This window comes from Lineus longissimus, chromosome 2 (genome assembly GCF_910592395.1).
Source record: "Lineus longissimus chromosome 2, tnLinLong1.2, whole genome shotgun sequence".
Lineage (NCBI taxonomy): Eukaryota > Metazoa > Nemertea > Pilidiophora > Heteronemertea > Lineidae > Lineus > Lineus longissimus.
Genome location: NC_088309.1, coordinates 29,024,625 through 29,046,944, shown reverse-complemented (window position 1 = coordinate 29,046,944; position 22,320 = coordinate 29,024,625). Strand labels below are relative to the sequence as shown.

The 22,320-nt window shown below is 45.0% G+C and overlaps 1 protein-coding gene across 1 annotated transcript; it reads right to left on the bottom strand.

The window, feature by feature from the left end:
• Positions 1-6,414: 6,414 nt before the first annotated feature.
• Positions 6,415-19,931, bottom strand: LOC135483941 (acetylcholinesterase-like). Its single transcript, XM_064765016.1, has 11 exons — positions 19,691-19,931; positions 12,942-13,072; positions 12,512-12,588; positions 11,914-12,027; positions 10,748-10,898; positions 9,560-9,745; positions 8,667-8,878; positions 8,315-8,513; positions 7,975-8,141; positions 7,502-7,791; positions 6,415-7,091 (listed from the first exon to the last, which is right to left on the bottom strand). The coding sequence occupies exons 1-11, from the start codon at positions 19,744-19,746 to the stop codon at positions 6,713-6,715; spliced, it is 1,962 nt and encodes a 653-aa protein (XP_064621086.1). The 5' UTR covers positions 19,747-19,931; the 3' UTR covers positions 6,415-6,712.
• Between the last annotated feature and the right edge of the window lie 2,389 nt (positions 19,932-22,320).

Genomic DNA, 22,320 nt, shown 5'->3' with positions numbered 1-22,320 from the left:
TTAAATCATGTACGCGATAGCCACAGCTCACCAACGCCACTCCTGCGGCAAGAAACGTTCATAGACTATTGACCATATGTGTACACAACCATGAGTGTACAAACATCTAAATCATGTCTAGAAGCACCCAAACAACGAAAATATCGCTCGATATCAACTGCAAGGTCGATAGTAATGCCGCACTGAGCAGTAGAACGTCAGGTAGAAAAATGCCAAAAATGCCAAATAAATATAACCCTAACCCTAACCCTAACCCTAACCCTAACCCTAACCCTAACCCTAACCCTAACCCTAACCCTAACCCTAACCCTAACCCTAACCCTAACCCTAACCCTAACCCTAACCCTAACCCTAACCCTAACCCTAACCCTAACCCTAACCCTATAACCCTAACCCTAACCCTAACCCTAACCCTAACCCTAACCCTAACCCTATTTACTTGGTATTTTTGGTATTTTTGGTATTTTTGGTATTTTTTCTACCTGGGTCCTAGAGCCATGTCCTGAGGTGTTTTTGACCTAGTTTCGATTTTGAAATAAAGTTCAGCATCTCTGCTATTAGAAAAAAATGTTTTCAAAATTTTTAAATGGGTGGGTTATGGTTAAATATTTTTTTTTAAATTTATTGTAAAAAGGATTTGAGACGGGATTGTGCGTTGACCCTCGATTGAGGTATTTGCAACGGTATTTAGGGATTCGCTACGGTATTGAGGTTAGTATTCGCGACGGTATTGTATTTGGGACGGGATTGAGGTTAGCATTTGTGACGGTATTGTATTTGGGACGGGATTGAGGTTAGCATTTTGGACGGCATTGGGGGAGGGTTAGTATTGACGACGGTATTGATCGATTTGCAGCTTCTTACGGTTTAGCATTTGGAACGGGATTGTATTTGGGACGGGATTGAGGTTAGCATTTTGGACGGTAATGGGGGAGGGTTAGTATTGACGACGGTATTGATCGATTTGCAGCTTCTTAGGGTTTAGCATTTGGAACGGGATTGTATTTGGGACGGGATTCAAGGAGGTTAGTATTTGGGACGTGATTTAGTGATTTGCAACTTATGAGGGTTTAGCATATGGGACGGATAGATAAAGTGTTCAATAACTGACTTCAGACACCACCAGAGGAAGATGATATGGAAACCAAGCTGGCCTACTGGACACGCCTAACTGCCATCTTTGTTACAGCAACTACGCAGAGTTTTACATGGCCAATATAACAAAAAGCTTCGAAATGATAACGACCACCAATGCAGTGTCTGAATTTATTTTATGATGTTATACGCAAATGGTCACAAGTAGGCTACCATACTCACTCCTCACAAAGCTGGTTGATCTGTGCAGTGACATTCTTCTCTCTTTCTTCCAATGTCTTGATCTCAACAAGCACACTTTGTTTCTCAGACTGCCATCAGACACCACATTTTGAATCTGGAGTTAATAGGCAATGAAAATCCTTCAATTAGATGAGCTTTTAGAAGGGAAGGAAAGAAGTCTCTCATCAACCATCAGACACCACTTTTCAAACCTGGAGTTAGGCAATGACAATCCTTCAATTAGATTAAGCTTTTAGAAGGGAAGGAAATATTTCAAAGTCTGTCTTGCACTGAGACAACAGAAAATTAAACTCAAAGGACAACACTAATTCCAACTCTCACAATTCGAACTACGAACCTCAAACTTGCCAAAATAATGTATTTCAACTGGACTTTGGAGGTTTTTTTTAGAAATGTTCCGATTCTCCTGATTTCAACCAACATCCAAAGTCACCTGCTTAGGCATTTTCCTCTGCAAAATGTATAAGTCGCGGATTGATTTTATCACCATCAGTCATAAAGAGTATTGCAGTGGTCCCAGTGTAATTGTTGGCAGGTTTCACAATCGGACTCCAAACTCTGATAAGAATGAAGCTGGATCTTATTTGGAGGATGCTTGAGCATGGCCACGGTCAAGGCAACCATTGCCCTGGATAACTGTAGAAACCCCAGGCTCACCAGAATAATAGTCAGTCATGTCAGTAAGGCCTACCCCTTGATAAGTGTAGAAACCCCAGGCACACCAGGATAATAGTCAGTCACGTCAGTAAGGCCTACTTACCCCCATGATAACTGTAGAAACCCCAGGCTCACCAGAATAATAGTCAGTCATGTCAGTAAGGCCTACCCCTGGATAAGTGTAGAAACCCCAGGCACACCAGGATGATAGTCAGTCACATCAGTAAGGCCCCTGGATAAGTGTAGAAACCCCAGGCACACCAGGATGATAGTCAGTCACGTCAGTAAGGCCTACCCCTTGGATAAGTGTAGAAACCCCAGGCACACCAGGATAATAGTCAGTCACGTCAGTAAGGCCTACTTACCCCCATGATAACTGTAGAAACCCCAGGCACACCAGGATGATAGTCAGTCACGTCAGTAAGGCCTACTTACCCCCATGATAACTGTAGAAACCCCAGGCACACCAGGATGATAGTCAGTCACGTCAGTAAGGCCTACCCCCTGGATAAGTGTAGAAACCCCAGGCACACCAGGATGATAGTCAGTCACGTCAGTAAGGCCTACCCCCTGGATAAGTGTAGAAACCCCAGGCACACCAGGATGATAGTCAGTCACGTCAGTAAGGCCTACCCCCTGGATAAGTGTAGAAACCCCAGGCACACCAGGATAATAGTCAGTCACGTCAGTAAGGCCTACCCCCTGGATAAGTGTAGAAACCCCAGGCACACCAGGATGATAGTCAGTCACATCAGTAAGGCCTACTTACCCCCCACGATAAGTGTAGAAACCCCAGGCACACCAGGATAATAGTCAGTCACGTCAGTAAGGCCTACCCCTGGATAAGTGTAGAAACCCCAGGCACACCAGGATAATAAACAGCCTCACAATAATACCTTTTTCGGCCTCCGAATAATCAACAGCACGATTTCGTTCAGGCTTGTCCATGGCGCAGACTGTCACAAACTTGGCAGAACGGGTGAAAGTTTCGGCACTATACCATAGATTACCGCGCAATCTGTGCCCTCATATTTTCCTAGTTCCACAACATACAAAGGAATTGAAATAGACCTCGTTCTATCGTCGGCCTCACTATCGGAGTTTCGATTCTGTCGGCCCTGGTGAATGGGCCATCAGTTATGGACTTGCTGACCTCGACAGCTTTAAAGGGAGGATATAGGCAGGAGCAAGGTGGGCAAAGGGATGCAGCATATACACGCAATCAACTAGTGAATGGGACATCAGCCTTGTTGGCCGTGAATGATGATCCTCGTAAAAGATGTGACATTCGAATGTAGTGAATTTGGAGTGAAAAGTTTGAGCATGAAGGGGACAGGCTACCAGAAAATATGAATGAACGACTCGTCTACTCTTAACTTATGTCATATACACAAGCGCCTACGCTCGGCCCCAGCTTTTATATTAAATCATCAACATCTTCTAAAAACCATGAATGGAATACATTGGGTGATTTCAAAGTTGGTTTTGGTTTTAGTGTTGGGTGTTAGTGTCAGTTTTACTCTTAATTTCTACCCCTAAAAACCTATGTCTGGATAAGACCAATTCGAGGTTTTAGTTTAACACCAACACCTGGTTTTGTCTTAACTCCTAAAACCTGGGCTGAAACTAAGAAGAGGTTTTATTCTGCAGGTAAAACTAACACCAAGATGGGCAGAGATAAAACCTCGGAAAAACCAAACATGCATGTTGTTGTCGTTGTTACTGTTGTTTCCCTATTGTAACCGCTTCCGATCTATCTAAATTTGTTCGTCTTCTTTCACGTCCATCATCATTCCCATCAGCGTTCAAAATACCAGTAACTACTTCTTGAAATGGTACAAACAACATGATTTTTTTTTTAACACCAACACCAACTTTGAAATCCACTCGGTGTTAATGCCTAAGGTGTTAGTTTTATTGGTAATACAAAATGCACTACAAATCTTCCAAATATAACACCGAGCTGGGATTAAGATCAGACCTTGGTGTTCCAATTGGTTTCAGTGTGAAACTAAAACCTAATTTGAAATAGGATAATGCTAAAACTGAGTGTCAAAACTAACACCAGAACTGACTTCATTTCTGGTGTTGTGGAGAGTTTTAGTTTTAGTCCCGGTGTTAGTTTTTGACACTAAAACCATCCCTTAGTTTTTAGCTCAAACCGGACATAATGCTAAAACCAACAAACACCAACTTTGAAATAGGATGCAACTAAAACCCAATTCATTTCAATACTGGTTTAATCAAGGGTTTTAGTGTTCCATTTAGTTTTAAAACTAAATCTAAAAACTGACTTTGAAATCACCCATTGCCGAACTGAAGTTATTGCGAGGGAGTCGCTGACTTAGTCGGCAACACCTATGCATGCAGAAGCGTTTTCGAAGTGTCAGCTTGCTCAAGACTACACGTGAAAGCCGCAATTATGCTCGTCTTCGACGAGAAGGAAAAGGAGGTCCTAATCATCGAGATAGCTGTCAGCTCCGAGAGACACGTCCTAGCACGTGCGGAGGAGAAACGATCGAAGTACTGTGGCTGTGACTATCTCATCTCTCTCATCATGTTGTCAACACGGTGGAGCAGCCAGGACTAATTCGGCCTGGCTATGACCGTTTCATCTCTCTCATCATGCTGTCAACACAGTGGGGCAGCCAGGAATGATTCGGCCTAGCTGTGACTTCCTCATATTTCTCTGCGACTGCGTCATCTCTCTCGCCATGTCGACAACTTGGCAGAGCAGCCAGGACTGATTCGCCTGGCTGTGACTGTCTCATCTCTCTCACCATATTAACAACTAGGCAGTGCGACGAAGACTGATGCCGCCTGGCTGTGACTGTCTCATCACTCTCATCATGTTGTCAACACGGTGGAGCAGCCAGGTCTGATTCGACCTGGCTGAGACTGCCTCATCTCTCCCACCATGTTGACAACTTGGCAGAGCAGCCAGGACTGATTTGGCCTGGCTGTGACTGTCTCATCTCTCTCACCATAATTATTGTCAAGACGGTGGAGCAGCCAGAACTGATTCGGCCTGGCTGTGACTGCCTCATCTCGCTCACCATGTAGACAACTTGGCAGCGCAGCCAAGACTGATTTGGCCCGGTTGTGACTGTCTCATCTCTCTCACCATAATTATTGTGAACACGGTGGAGCAGCCAGAACTGATTCGGCCAGGCTGTGATTGCCTCATCTCTCTCACCATGTAGACAACTTGGCAGAGCAGCCAAGACTGATTTGGCCTGCTTGTGGCTGTCTCATCTCTCTCATCATGTTGTCAACACGGTGGAGCAGCCATGACTAATTCGGCCTGGCTATGACCGTTTCATCTCTCTCATCATGCTGTCAACACAGTAGGGCAGCCAGGACTGATGCGGCCAGGCTGTGACTGTCTCATCACTCTCACCATATTAACAACTAGGCAGTGCGGCGAAGACTGATATGGCCTGGGTGTGACTTCCTCATCTCTCTCACCATGTAGACAACTTGGCAGAGCAGCCAAGACTGATTTGGCCTGGCTGTGACTGTCTCATCTCTCTCACCATATCAACAACTAGGCAGTGCGGCGAAGACTGATGTGGCCTGCCTGTGACTGTCTCATCACTCTCATCATGTTGTCAACATGGTGGAGCAGCCAGGACTGATTCGGCCTGGCTGTGACTTCCTTATCTCTCTCATCATGTTGTCAACACGGTGGAGCAGCCAGGACTAATTCGGCCTGGCTATGACCGTTTCATCTCTCTCATCATGCTGTCAACACAGTGGGGCAGCCCGGACTGATTCGGCCAGGCTGTGACTTCCTCATCTCTCTCTGTGACTGCGTCATCTCTCTCGCCATGTCGACAACTTGGCAGAGCAGCCAGGACTGATTTGGCCTGGCTGTGACTGTCACATCTCTCTCGCCATATTAACAACTATAGGCAGTGCGGCGAAGACTGATGCGCCTTGGCTGTGACTGTCTCATCACTCTCATCATGTTGTCAACATGGTGGTGCAGCCAGGACTGATTCGGCCTGGCTGTGACTTCCTTATCTCTCTCATCATGTTGTCAACACGGTGGAGCAGTGATATAAACGATTATCTTTGCAGTTGATTTAACGTTTGAATTGGTTTGGAGAGAGCAGTAACCCGTTATTCAGCACGGTTCAGCAGTTCAATGTGCTCATGACGTGAAGCGAGCAAATCAGTTGGATTCGAACCAGCGCTAAAAGACCCAAGCAGCGTCGACAACCGCCCCCAACCCACTTGCTGAATATGTACCGGCTACCGCTCTCTCTCTATTCAAACTGTACTTCGGTGGCTCAGTGGTCTGAGGCGCTGACACGGTTGGTTTTTTCTTTTTGCGCTGGTTCGAATCCCACCGGTCCCCAACTACGTGAAATTGAGCAACTTCAACTTGTCAATACACGTTTCTGATAAGACCGCTCAGGTGTTTTATTTTTTATTTCAAATCCTGGTGTCCTCTTTATTCCACATGTGAAGTGTGAACCTTGTCGGCCCATTATAACTCATTGGATATGAAAGCAACTCCACACACATGGCTCTGATTAGGACCGCCTACTCATGTGGTTGACCTTGTCGGCCCATTATAATTCATTGAATATGAAAGCAACCTTACACACAAGGCTTTGGCTAAGACCACTATCTGTAAATATCACCACTCACTCAATGATTAACCTTATCGGCCCATTGTATTGTATTTAATATCAATATCACCACTCACTCATGTGGTTAGCCTTGACGGACCATTATAACTCATTGAATACGAAGGGTCCAGCAAACGCCTTGAAGAGTTTCTATAAGAGATAACTAGAGCGCCCAAAACAATAACAACACACAACAACGCCACAGAAAATGCAACAAAGACCCACAAGACTGCAGGAAAACTTGGTTGATAGTGTTTTGTTGGAGCAACATCATAGCTTGCGGTAACATTAATGCTAACCCGTGGCATCAACCAGTTCCATAAGGCAAACGTGTTTGGCTTGACGTGATCTCTAATACTGATACCGCCTTCCTCCACAGAAAGGTATTTCCCTGAAATCTTGGTGTAGGGCACCCAGTCGGTGTTAAAGGGATTTTCACTTCCTCTCGTGGGTTTCCTAAAAATACATGTTGTAGAAGGTTAGTACTACCGAGAATCACTTGAGGAATGTTGCCTCCATTCTCTAGAGAACTTCGTCTACGGTCTGTTAATAGAAGTCACGAAGGAAGATCCCGTGACGGTTTGAACAGCCATGTATCCTTTGTCTTTATTCGATCAGGCGAGAATCATTTAAGTAACTTCGTTTTTTCCAAATGGGGTTTTTAGTTCCTTATGCATCGAAGGCTGCTTTTCTTAGACCCATGGTGATATTAAATAAGAAGGTCATCCGAGTTCAGAGCCTATCAGTGCCTACAGTCTCTGACCAACCCAGAAACCACCGGCAGATTGTGGTATTGTGGTGCACACGAGCAAGTGCCCCCACTTCTCTGGGCAGGGCTCGCCTTTTGACGAGTCTATTGTACTTACCCAGTTTTGGCAAAGTTTGTCCACCATGTCATCAGTGCCTTGCTCATCGTCTTGTCCTCCCTAGTGAAGTTAGACGAGAGGACGAATGGCTGTAGATGTCCAGTGAAAGGAGCGCCAAACACGAGCGAGAGCTCAATCTCATGATAGCTGTAGTTTCTCACCCACTCCGGGAAGATGGCTACATGGCGAAGTTTGTAATCAAACACGTAACGATAGACGGGCATGCCAATCTGATCGAAGGCGTTGGCTAAACTATGGGTCGGGTAAGCCATATCCGTGTCACCACACAACTGAAACAAGACGCAATTCCAATATAGGCCTATATGACCTTTTTTCATATTCCAGCGTACAGGAAGTGGTGTAACACTAACAGTAGACTGAATGTCATCATAAATGTAGTGAAAGAAACTAAAATGCATGCTGAGCAGTCAGGCCTCTTGATGCTAACTTCCATGGCTGAAATACCAACTTACTTGAATAAAGTTGTCTCTGTTGACAAATGTATCGTTTGGATTTGTCCAATCAGTATAGTGAAACTTTATAACGTCACTAACAGTGCTTGGCCAATCGAATAACTTGGCAAAGTAGTCCGTCATCTTTAGAAATGAGGCCCGGTCCATCCCGTCGCCTAGTTCATGATCTAAAGAACAAACATACAATCATTATCCGTGATGTGACAAGGAACTATTGAATGATGGTGGTATGTTAGGCAAACAGTCTAACAGGCAAACAATAAGTATAGCATGTACAATAAATGATTTAGAGCAGTCTAATTTATGGTAAGCGGGCATCAACATTCGGAACTCATCATACCTGCATCTGGGTAGTAACTATAAAATCTTGAATCGAGAAAGAATCCATATATTCGGGCCGATTCCTCCGACGTCACACCTAACATAACAGGTACATTGTTGACTCGACCACGTGACAGTAGTGACGTAATGGACTCTGGGATGACGACTCCGTCAATACGTGGTTTGGTATCTTCCTCGGAAATAGTGAAGAATTTGTACTGAAGAAACGAGAGGATAAAAGAAGTTGTCGTTTGAAAAGTTAAAGGATATTTACGGAAGAAACGGGGGTTATATTTATGAGAGTTGATAAAACCAGGAGCGTCTTTAGAGGGGAGGGGGCTACTGAAGTTCTTCAGTGTACATGAACTTACATCCTCGCTGTTCTTGGTCCAAGGGTCAATCAGATGTTCATACTCTACCTCCTTCAGGCATGCGATGGCATCTTGGACGGTTGGTGAGACACAGTCCTGCTTTTCAACCACTTCGGTAAAAAATTGTCGCGGACTAAACCCGTCACCCGACTTATAGGACGCCCAGTATGCATTGATCGGACCACTCTGGATGATTGCACGGTGGAAAAGACCTACAATATATGGGACACATATCGTTCAGCAGATTATTAAAGGAGTACTACACGAAATATGCGCATCAATACTATGCTCTGCGCAGTGAATTTATCTTTTAGACTGTACCGACAACTTTCATCAATGATTAACCCATAAAATGGAAAAATTCTGTTAGTACCATATCTTCTGATGTAACCAGCTCGGCATTTCTCGGAATCATCTTGATTTTCGTGTCCTGCAGTATAACGTTTTACTGATGACATCGGCAACGCGGTCAATAGAGGGTGATGACCCCCAGGCCACAGCGTGAACCCAAGGCTACATAGCTTGCACGAATTCTGATTGGACGAAAGCATCACTGTCTCACTGACAAGTAATCGAACCTCGATGCAAGGTGGTTTAATTTCCGATGTTGCACGTACAGCACGACAGTGATTTGATCTTCGCCGTCTCATTCATATCGCATAAGTCATCCAGATCGTGAAATACATTCACCTCGACAATGTCATGGAATTTAAAGGTGGCCAATTTGTTTGCAAATTCACGATTCCCCGCAGGCGCACGGTAAACGATGGAGCACGGTAAACGAGTGGAGTTTGAATGTCAATGATCTGATTAACTTTTCAAGCGGTGAACTGATGTTGACCGCTCAAGTTATTTCAATTAATAATCTGTCGAAGAGATATACATGTACTCACCTTTGGACAAGGGAGATATGATATGTATTCCTACACTCGACCCACCGGCACTGTTCCCAAAGATCGTCACTTCCTTCGGGTTTCCACGGAAATGGCGGATATTATTCGAGACCCAGTTCAAGGCGATGACTTGATCGAGAACGCCATAGTTGCCAGGCAGTGTAGAATTGTCGGTGCTCAGGAACCCTGTTTTAAAGACGTAAATGGAGTTAGATGTGACCTCTTCACCCGGCAATGAAAGAAACATAAGTCTGTATTTGTGGATATCACATTCGCCATATAATGTTTGGCCTCCCCGTCAGTCAGTCTCGGACCAATGCGGTATTTGTTCCACCATCTGTCATATCTTTAGCGCATCGTTTGAGTGATATTGAGTGGAGGACCTCAAATGAACCAAATATCGTGGGGTAGGAATCTTGGATTATTGATTATTGACTTGGTTTCATCCTCCCATCAGTATAAGTCCTGAGGATGCTGAGCCCAACATCGACAACAAGCAAACAAGGAGTTCGACAATGAGAATCTGGTTTATGACATCCAACGATTTTATTATATATATATATCTTTCCAAAGCTCACATCACATTTCTTCTGGATTCAGCAGAATGAATTCCCATGGTTACGCCCCCTTGGTCGTTCGTATTGATAATCCATCCCAAAAAGGTACAAAATTTAGAACTGGATGGCAATGGTTTCGACATTAGGTCTATATCAATATGATCGATCGGGATGTCTGACAAATATGGAAGCATCCTTCTCCTCCATCGTGCAGCTGTGAAATGCCCGCCTCAGTCCGTGCCTCGCACCATTAGGAAACCGGTAAGATTCCAAATAAGGGCCAAAGATGGGAAGTGACTGGCCGTGCAAGGTATATCCTTTTATCAAACAGTTCAGGCCCGACGGTCACACAAAGATTGGGTGATGAAAGAGACAGACTTTCAGAAGTTACACCATACCTGGTGACGGAGGTGTTCATCTCGAGCTAGCTGTTGGGGGCTGATGTAGGCTTTCTACATTATCACCAAGACCCAATGGCTTTTTCTCTGTCTGGGTGGGAAAGATTCTAACAATAGTAGTTATGTTTCCATTGCAAAGGCGTAATTACGTAACAGCCGACCTTATGGCAGAATTTGGCGACAACAGCAAATTATCATAAGGGACCAGTCGCACAAAGGGCCATGCTACTCACCAGCTAGGAAGAGCCTATAGTTGATGATAACCACCACTACTCCGTACTGAGCGAGGGCCGTACCGTCATAGTCAGTCGCCGTACCCTGCATGTACGAGCCTCCGTGAATATAAAACATTACGGGATAGCGCGTCCCTTGATCGTCAGAAGACTGCAGTGGCAAAAACAAAGATTTAGATACTTAGGGCCAAATTCATAAAGGGCGTTTAGCTTAAAACAGCGATTAACTTCTGAATAGACAGATTCAGATCCTTCATGTAAATCTTCACAGAATATGAATAGGCCCTGAAACTGATTAGAGAGAAGTTACACGCGTCTAACCCTTAAACGCCCTTTATGAATTCGGCCCTTAAAGTGAGCAAAGCGAATGCCAACAATGAACTTTTCTACCCCTTGGTTAACGAGTCACTTCGTGCATGAGGCATCCTGGATCTTCATTGAAGAGCAATACATGACTTTGTTTCACTGTTTGTCACACTCGATTTAAATTTTAGAGGCTGACAATACCATTGAATTTCCGATTTCTCGGATACAGTAGTGGGCGCATTATCATATAGCTCAATATGAAATGCTTTGCTTGATGGAGCCGTTCAACCCATGGAAAACTACTTAGAAGGCCCATACCAAATACTGCTTGGAAAGAACGGTCCTTTACAAAATCTGCTTAAAAGGAACGGCCAGTTACAAATACTGTTAGGAATCAGTTTTGAAAATGACTGTCAATAACGTGATAAGGAGGAGGTTCGAAACGAGATCCTCAATGATAAATGAATGTATCGAAATCAGGTCGGGTATTGTTCATCCAGTATCGATGGGGTTTCTCATAAAACACGAATCGATTGCAATGAGTATCTGTTCACTATTGGCTTGAATTTAGTAGCTGAGGACTGATCAACATCACCTTTTCGACTACTGCAATTGTACAAATGAAAGTTGACGCTGTGTCACAATAATTCCAATTGGGCAATCAAAGCTCATTTCTCTAACATTGACGTCGCTTGCTGGCTACAGAAGTTTGGGTACTGTTATGATGACTAATGATCGTGTTCCAGATAGCCGGACGACATTGTTTGGGAGAGTCAAATTGTTATTCTGTTTCTGTAAGCAAATGTATCTATTTGCGGTAACTTGCGATGAAACCTTACAATAGTGAGTTATCTTCTGACCTTGTAGGGTGAATATATGTTCAGATAAAGGCAATCCTCGACGGCCGTGCAGCTTCCTCTTGACCAGACGGTGGCGTCCATGGGATGTTGCCATGGCTCTACCGGCTCTGGTGCCTGGAAAAAGAGCGAAGAGGCAAGAAGAAGTAGGTTCACTCAGGAACATAGCATAGCCTTTACAGGACCAACAGAAAGATCGGGATTGCAGATGACAATAGGAGAAATCCAACGAGCAGAGTTGACTGTCAGAAGGAGTGGTGCATCGATTCAAATTCAAATCGGAGATTGCCGAGTGTTGGTAGCCTTGCCCAGTACTCACCTCAAATCGGAGATTGCCGAGCGGTGGTAGCCTTGCCCAGTACTTACCTCAAATCGGAGATTGCCGAGCGGTGGTAGCCTTGCCCTGTACTTACCTCAAATCGGAGATTGCCGAGCGGTGGTAGCCTTGCCCAGTACTTACCTCAAATCGGAGATTGCCGAGCGGTGGTAGCCTTGCCCAGTACTCACCTCAAATCGGAGATTGCCGAGCGGTGGTAGCCTTGCCCAGTACTCACCTCAAATCGGAGATTGCCGAGCGGTGGTAGCCTTGCCCTGTACTTACCTCAAATCGGAGACTGCCGAGCGGTGGTTTGGCATAAGGAAGTCCGAGAAATGAGTCGATAGTATCCGTGTGTTCCCCTGAAAAGACGTGACCCAGACATGTGAACGAGGAATTTTGACACATAAAACTACATACCCGACGGTTGTGCATGAAGTCATCATGGTGCCCCGAGTGACAAAACTTTGTCTTGCGCGTACCATCTTCGGGAAAGCAAGGGGAAACAGGGCGATTTGTTTGAATGAAGGAGTGAGCCGCATGGTATCCCTGACAACATGAATCTCATGACATTAAATGGAAAATATGACACTTGCCTTGATGGCATTCCACTAACGGAGCAGTCGAGCAAACGATGGCGATGATAAGCTACAATAATAAACCTGATCCTTTGTGGTCCATGCGAGGACGTATGTGTGCCAATTCACCAACTCACCTAACCCAAATGGATATGTTTTCCTGGTTCCTATGACTTCCCCGAGAGGTGTCTGGACGGTTACATTTCCTGCATCGGTGGCAAGGCACTTGATCACAAGGAACATGAGGACCATGGGATACCAGCTACATCTGGAACAGTGTTGTTGAGGTTAAGACAACGCAATACCAGTCATTTCTGGAAAACAGCGTTAGCTAAAGAAGTCTTTGCCATACCAGTCTTATCTTAACAGGAGTGTTAGCTAAGAAGACCATGCCATACTGGTCATTTCTGGAAAACAGCGTTAGCTAAAGAAGTCCTTGCCATACCAGTCTATTGCAACAGGAGTGTTAGCTAAGAAGACCATGCCATACTGGTCATTTCTTGAAAACAGCGTTAGCTAAAGAAGTCCTTGCCATACCAGTCTATTGCAACAGGAGTGTTAGCTAAGAAGACCATGCCATACTGGTCATTTCCGGAAAACAGCGTTAGCTAAAGAAGTCCTTGCCATACCAGTCTATTGTAACAGGAGTGTTAGCTAAGAAGACCATGCCATACTGGTCATTTCTAGAAAACAGCGTTAACTAAAGAAGTCCTTGACATACCAGTCTATTTTAACAGGAGTGTTAGCTAAGAAGACCATGCCATACTGGTCATTTCTGGAAAACAGCGTTAGCTAAAGAAGTCCTTGCCATACCAGTCTATTTTAACAGGAGTGTTAGCTAAGAAGACCATGCCATACTGGTCATTTCTTGAAAACAGCGTTAGCTAAAGAAGTCCTTGCCATACCAGTCTATTTTAACAGGAGTGTTAGCTAGAAGACCATGCCATACTGGTCATTTCTGGAAAACAGCGTTAGCTAAAGAAGTCCTTGCCATACCAGTCTATTTTAACAGGAGTGTTAGCTAAGAAGACCATGCCATACTGGTCATTTCTTGAAAACAGCGTTAGCTAAAGAAGTCCTTGCCATACCAGTCTATTTTAACAGGAGTGTTAGCTAGAAGACCATGCCATACTGGTCATTTCTGGAAAACAGCGTTAGCTAAAGAAGTCCTTGCCATACCAGTCTATTGCAACATGAGTGTTAGCTAAGAAGACCATGCCATACTGGTCATTTCTTGAAAACAGCGTTAGCTAAAGAAGTCCTTGCCATACCAGTCTATTTTAACAGGAGTGTTAGCTAAGAAGACCATGCCATACTGGTCATTTCTGGAAAACAGCGTTAGCTAAAGAAGTCCTTGCCATACCAGTCTATTTTAACAGGAGTGTTAGCTAAGAAGACCATGCCATACTGGTCATTTCTGGAAAACAGCGTTAGCTAAAGAAGTCCTTGCCATACCAGTCTATTTTAACAGGAGTGTTAGCTAAGAAGACCATGCCATACCAGTCATATCTGAACAAGAGTGTTAGGCATCCCTTAAAACAACTGTATCCCCTGCCAACATTGTCAACCGCTGTGCACAGCATATCTATCCCCAAGACACCTCGCCCAATACATCACAATCAACTACTTGAGATTCATTATAAATTCATGGCCGAGCCAAGACGATGTGTGTATTTTCATGGGGTCGCCCCGAATATTTACCCGAAAAAATTATGTTTCATATCAACACGTAGAGTTGTACATAGAAATGACTAGTTTTGAGACGTTTATCATTCGAAAGCAGTCCGTAGGCAAAAAGCGTTATGATGCTACTAAATGGCGAATAAACATCACCACCAATTAAGGCATCTCACATTCACCTTGTTAATGGCTTCGAGTTATCAAGATCCTTGTTCAGAGCCAATTATGCAAGTGAACTCTCCTCACTCAACCGTTTTCTGGTATTTGAATTATCACATTCTTTTTCGAGGCAATGTTGAAATGAGTTTATTATTGAAACGTTAAACAGTTGAGGAGGGGTATATACACGGCTTGGAGAGAGATAACTATGATTTAGCTCAGGACGACATTGGAATACAACTGTTTTGGGAATGTCGCACATCAACATACCACTTTAGCGCCTTCTTAACGATCGTTACCAACTTTGATGAGAAATACCTTGTTTTCTATTAGCTATTGGTCTCACTGTACTATACTTGTTAATACGGATATCGACACAAGATCAAAGGATATGGTTGGACATCACCAGAGGCGGTGGTTCGAAAATCTTCCTTGGAAGGGTCCCTTCAATAGAGGTGGTGGTTCGTCAAACCACACGTCATTCTCTCTTTGAAGAGTCCCTTCAACAGAGGTGGTGGTTCGTCAAACCACACGTCTATCTCTCTCTTTGAAGGCTCCCTTCAATAGAGGTGGTGGTTCGTCAAACCACACGTCATTCTCTCTTTGAAGGGTCCCTTCAATAGAGGTGATGGTTCGTCAAACCACACGTCTATCTCTCTCTTTGAAGGGTCCTTTCAACAGAGGTGGTTGTTCGTCAAACCACACGTCATTCTCTCTTTGAAGGGTCCCTTCAACAGAGGTGATGGTTCGTCAAACCACACGTCTATCTCTCTCTTTGAAGAGTCCCTTCAATAGAGGTGGTGGTTCGCCATACCACACGTCATTCTCTCTTTGAAGGGTCCCTTCAATAGAGGTGGTGGTTCGCCATACCACACGTCATTCTCTCTTTGAAGGGTCCCTTCAATAGAGGTGGTGGTTCGTCAAACCACACGTCATTCTCTCTTTGAAGGGTCCCTTCAATAGAGGTGGTGGTTCGTCAAACCACACGTCATTCTCTCTTTGAAGGCTCCCTTCAACAGAGGTGGTGGTTCGTCAAACCACACGTCATTCTCTCTTTGAAGGGTCCCTTCAACAGAGGTGATGGTTCGTCAAACCACACGTCTACCTCTCTCTTTGAAGGGTCCCTTCAATAGAGGTGATGGTTCGTCAAACCACACGTCATTCTCTCTTTGAAGGCTCCCTTCAACAGAGGTGGTGGTTCGTCAAACCACACGTCATTCTCTCTTTGAAGGGTCCCTTCAACAGAGGTGATGGTTCGTCAAACCACACGTCTATCTCTCTCTTTGAAGGCTCCCTTCAACAGAGGTGGTGGTTCGTCAAACCACACGTCTATCTCTCTCTTTGAAGGCTCCCTTCAACAGAGGTGATGGTTCGTCAAACCACACGTCTATCTCTCTCTTTGAAGGCTCCCTTCAACAGAGGTTGTGGTTCGTCAAACCACACGTCATTCTCTCTTTGAAGGGTCCCTTCAACAGAGGTGATGGTTCGTCAAACCACACGTCTATCTCTCTCTTTGAAGGCTCCCTTCAATAGAGGTGGTGGTTCGTCAAACCACACGTCATTCTCTCTTTGAAGGGTCCCTTCAATAGAGGTGGTGGTTCGCCAAACCACACGTCATTCTCTCTTTGAAGAGTCCCTTCAATAGAGGTGGTGGTTCGCCATACCACACGTCATTCTCTCTTTGAAGGGTCCCTTCAATAGAGGTGGTGGTTCGTCAAACCACACGTCATTCTCTCTTTGAAGGGTCCCTTCAATAGAGGTGGTGGTTCGCCAAACCACACGTCATTCTCTCTTTGAAGCGTCCCTTCAATAGAGGTGGTGGTTCGCCAAACCACACGTCATTCTCTCTTTGAAGGGTCCCTTCAATAGAGGTGGTGGTTCGTCAAACCACACGTCATTCTCTCTTTGAAGGGTCCCTTCAATAGAGGTGGTGGTTCGTCAAACCACACGCCATTCTCTCTTTGAAGGGTCCCTTCAATAGAGGTGGTGGTTCGTCAAACCACACGTCATTCTCTCTTTGAAGGGTCCCTTCAATAGAAGTGGTGGTTCGTCAAACCACACGTCATTCTCTCTTTGAAGGGTCCCTTTAATAGAGGTGGTGGTTCGCCAAACCTCACGTCATTCTCTCTTTGAAGGGTCCCTTCAATAGAGGTGGTGGTTCGTCAAACCACACGTCATTCTCTCTTTGAAGGGTCCCTTCAACAGAGGTGATGGTTCGTCAAACCACACGTCTATCTCTCTCTTTGAAGAGTCCCTTCAATAGAGGTGGTGGTTCGCCATACCACACGTCATTCTCTCTTTGAAGGGTCCCTTCAATAGAGGTGGTGGTTCGTCAAACCACACGTCTATCTCTCTCTTTGAAGGGTCCTTTCAACAGAGGTGGTGGTTCGTCAAACCACACGTCTATCTCTCTCTTTGAAGGGTCCCTTCAATAGAGGTGGTGGTTCGCCAAACCACACGTCATTCTCTCTTTGAAGGGTCCCTTCAATAGAGGTGGTGGTTCGCCAAACCACACGTCATTCTCTCTTTGAAGGGTCCCTTCAATAGAGGTGGTGGTTCGCCAAACCTCACGTCATTCTCTCTTTAAAGGGTCCCTTCAATAGAGGTGGTGGTTCGCCAAACCACACGTCATTCTCTCTTTGAAGGGTCCCTTCAATAGAGTTGGTGGTTCGCCAAACCACACGTCATTCTCTCTTTGAAGGGTCCCTTCAATAGAGGTGGTGGTTCGCCAAACCTCACGTCATTCTCTCTTTGAAGGGTCCCTTCAATAGAGGTGGTGGTTCGTCAAACCACACGTCATTCTCTCTTTGAAGGGTCCTCTCAATAGAGGTGGTGGTTCGTCAAACCACACGTCATTCTCTCTTTGAAGGGTCCCTTCAATAGAGGTGGTGGTTCGCCAAACCTCACGTCATTCTCTCTTTGAAGGGTCGCTTCAGAATGAACAGCGGCGACTGCAACAGCACGACCCTGACAGTGACATTATTAATTTAATAACCCTAACCCTTTTCAAAAAAGAAAGCGACTGCAACAACTTGAAAGCAGCATTGGAATTTTAGTAAAGCATTAGCGGCACTAAATATTAAACCAACTGGATAGGGGATGGCAACGGTGGCAGACAAATTAAAGACGAAGTATGGTGGACAAGTGAGACTGCAGCCATTCCGGGGCGCAAACGTGAGTACAAACCCACATGTGACCGGGCCATGAAGGACATCAGTGACAACTGAAGTCAACTGCAGCAGGAAATGGAAGTTATGCAATTATAAGTAGAATGAAGACGCACCTGCAACTACTGCCGTAATCCAGGTGACCCATCTTAATCCGCTTGATCCGCATAATCCAGGAGTTAACACATAGAGGCAAGAGAAATAACCGCCGACGGCATGATGCCAGCGCTGACGATCCAATCGACAATTTTAAACATCCTCGGAATGCTCGTGTAAGGCACCGCGGCTCGGGAATTTATAGACAGCTCATAATTCGTGAGGGCAAGCTCGGGGAAAGTGTTGCTATGAGCTGAGGAGGCGAATGGTGTTCAAAAATCGATAATCGTCAACTTCAGAGTCTGAGAAGGCAGGTACACTTCAAAGTATTCGGGGAACAAGTACTTTGAACTGCTATCTGTCGTTTCTTAAAGGAATGGGCGGCTTTTTATTGCAGTATGTTTGTTCTTCTTCTGGTTCATCAGTAAACTATTTTTCTGAACGAGTAACATTTAAGTCATGATCACAGAGTGCTCGTGAGTCAGGGTGCGGTATGATAATCAAGACTCGAGTCTCTCTAAAAGATTAATCATATGGCATCCGCTCCAGCAGATCCAAGCACAGCTTACATGCAAGCGACCTTGGTGAAGCAGCGGTTTAAACCGAATCACAGCTTACATGCAAGCGACCTTGGTGAAGCCTGCCGAGTAAACGAGCGGTTTAAACCGAAGCACAGCTTACATGCAAGCGACCTTGGTGAAGCCTGTCGAGTAAACGAGCGGTTTAAACCGAAGCACAGCTTACATGCAAGCGACCTTGGTGAAGCCTGCCGAGTAAACGAGCGGTTTAAACCGAAGCACAGCTTACATGCAAGCGACCTTGGTGAAGCCTGCCGAGTAAACGAGCGGTTTAAACCGAAGCACAGCTTACATGCAAGCGACCTAATAACCAGTGTGGCTGGATGATTGTGTTTTCTGTCACCGAATCAAAACTCCTCAAATGGCCTATGTCAACAGGACAAGACTAGTTAGCACACAACGTACATAGGACTCTTCATACAAGCGTTATAACAACTGAAGAACATCTCCGTCAACTGTGGAAGTGCCCGCGTCAGCTCAGAATATAGTGCGGTGCACCTCTCGTTATGTTTATTAGATTATAAGCTGACAGCATCCGCGCTCAGAACCAGACTGAAGATGCAATTAGTAGTACTTATTGTCAAGTCATGAAAGAGCAAGAGTCTTACATCTGACTGAGAGGATGTGTTTATGAGGAAGCGCAAACTCCTACTTGATATACCCACACAATACCGGATGACATGACCAATGGCCATTAGTGACACGAAGTCTGCTTTTCCAATTGGTTGATACATTTTGTAATTTCGTTCTGTAAGAGGATGTAGACCTTTATCAAATACAGCCCCTTTGTCGAGGGCAATATGTATTTCTATCAAGTTGCCTGTGGAATGTGATTTTCCTAGGTTAATTAGATGATAGCTGTCATTACGAAGCGAATAGAGCAGCAGATCCGAAATAAAACCGGCCTTAAATTGGTCATGATAACAGTTCACAAGTGGAATTTATTTTAAAAGCCTATCCTAAAATAGGCATTTCACGCACAAGGCTTTCACCGCGCAATCCTGACGACGGAACTGAGTCGTCCGTGATACGCGGCGTAAAACGCTTATGAGATAGCCATTGCGGATTTGTGGAATAAAACCGGCTCGACATATTTAGACTGGTTATTTACCACACCTAGATCTTGGTGATATCAAAGAGCAAATACGATACATGCAAAGTTGACTCTCGGTCTGCCGCAAGTGGCCGCGAACTTTGACTTCTTACCTTGAAATAGTGCGATATGTCCATAACCATGGAGGTCCTTCAGCCGTAAACATCATAGTCCTCCGGTTGTTCTGGTGACGAGGCTGGTCGTCTGGGTGAGGGAAGCGATTACGCCACGATCATAAACAGTCAGTAATCCGAGGTAGTCTTCACTCTCATTCTCACCTCCATGCCGGTCATGTCGACAGCGTTGTGTCAACTCTCCTCTGTAGCCAGATCAAGAGAGCCGCGGACAGGTCGGTCCTCGCTCAATAAACCAACTCAAGAGAGAAAGAGGAGCTTCCACTGCTTGATGAGGGATATCGTAACAATCCGTTACATTCGCCGGGTGTATAGGCCAAAAGCCTTTGTAGCACTCAGCCTCGCTTGCTTCATATCGGGTAATTTGATCAATAGCTGGGTCAAGTACATTTATAATCATAGAAATCACACGTTTATTAGGTGATTTAGAAAAATTTTCCTACAAAATACCATATTGTATGTACTATTGTATATATTATCAAAGTATAGAGGACGTTTGAGACATTGTTGGCGCTGAACTATTACTATGAAAGGCCGCTGGCACCTAAAAGGGTACTATGCCCTGCGCCGTCAAGGCGGTATACGTGAAGCATTTGGCTCACATCCAGTTGCTGGCAAGATGGCAAGAATGATGAGGCGTATGATTATTCTTTATTGATTCTTGATGGTCGTATGTGACCAACACCATAACCTCAGAAGTATAAGAATTTTGAAGGGTTGATTTTCAACTAAGCAAATTACGTTATTTCGGAAAAGGATAAGATATAAATCATGAAAACACCCCAGACATGGGTCAGTTTATGGAATCATGTCAAATCTGACTTGCAGCCTCTCCTTCATCTAAAGCCACAATCCGTCATGGTCTTTCCGAACTTTACGTTTTGGCCTGAAGGGCAGCAGCCTCTCCTCCACCTAAAGCCACAATCTGTCATGGTCTTCCCGAACTTGACGTTTTGGCCTGAGGGCAGCAGCCTCTCCTCCATCTAAAGCCACAATCCGTCATGGTCTTCCCGAACTTTACGTTTTGGCCTGAAGGGCAGCAGCCTCTCCTTCATCTAAAGCCACAATCCGTCATGGTCTTCCCGAACTTTACGTTTTGGCCTGAAGGGCAGCAGCCTCTCCTCCATCTAAAGCCACAATCCGTCATGGTCTTCCCGAACTTTACGTTTTGGCCTGAAGGGCAGCAGCCTCTCCTTCATCTAAAGCCACAATCCGTCATGGTCTTCCCGAACTTTACGTTTTGGCCTGAAGGGCAGCAGCCTCTGCTTCATCTGCACAACTGAGTTTTTAGAGTATGTAAGGCGCACATACAATAACGGCCCCATGTATTACTATACATACTGGTACTATTCTTCAAATTTGGATATTATGCAGTGTTAAGGGGCGGATGCCATATAGAGGGTCTACTGAAGTGGTTCCGAACAGGTGTATGCAACAAATAGTGCCCGGGTCTGGCTTGAAACTTGTGACATGAATAGCCTCTGCTGTTGACGATGAAAAAAAAATGAAAAAAATCACTTCATCGGTTTCGAACTCGAGACCTTCGGCAATACTTAGCGTCGTACCAACATGCCATGAAGCCGTTGTTGTGGGTAAACATATTTTTCCAGTTTTTGTTTTTATGTACAAGCTTGACAGAATGGCGTATTTTTCATGCCGTCGATACCATTTTCACTTCCAAAGTGGACTTTTTAAAAATGTGACTGGTGTTCAATGATGTTGCACATCCGGTATGGTGAATACGGAAGCAATTCCTGACGCATGCAAGGTTGGATTGTAGCGATCGACCACCCAAATATCACGAGATCTCGCTGGGAAGCGCGTGGTTTCACCAGGTGGGAGGCCCTGCGAACTGCTGTTAAGCTGACGGGCGCTTGAGTGGGCCGCTAGGGTTTTATGCTGGCATGTCAGCTTTAATTGACTACTAATATATATTACACACGGTGTTATGTCCATGTCCCGCATATACGTGCTGGAGCTTTTTGTGACATGCGGAGTTACACTGTCAGGAACGTCAGCTATTTTCACCGGAGCCTTCCAGGCACAGAGACCAACTCAAGCGGCACGTCTACTCCAGAAAGGTGAGTTTGAACTAATGAATCATGCAAATTGTTTCATTAACATATATATATGGTCAAATATCTTCGTCGGTCATATCAATATAAACACTTCTTATAACCCTATTTGTTGATGTCATAAGCCAGAGGCGGGTTACTATTTGCACCCCCCCCCCCCCTCCGTAGGCCTCGTAGGCCTACATCCTGAGCTTGCCGCAATGTTAATGGTTCGCAGCAAGTGGTGACATCTGTACTTTTCCAAAACAAACTTTATCACACCGGCCGACAGCATGCTGTTTTGCCCTTGAAGGACAGGCGCCGACTCACTGGTTCTCGTGATCAAACGGCATGCAGAATCATTCTGAACTCTCTGTAGTGGATTAACACCTCAGCAGACACTGAGACAATGGCCAGTACGAATAGAATTGCAATTGTTTATGTTAGAAGCAAATGCATTACGGTGCCGTCTGTTGATAAGTGAGCTTTTGCAACCGCCTGGTAATTTAAGGTAACTTCCTTATAAAGGACCTGCATATTGCCTATTTCGAGGTG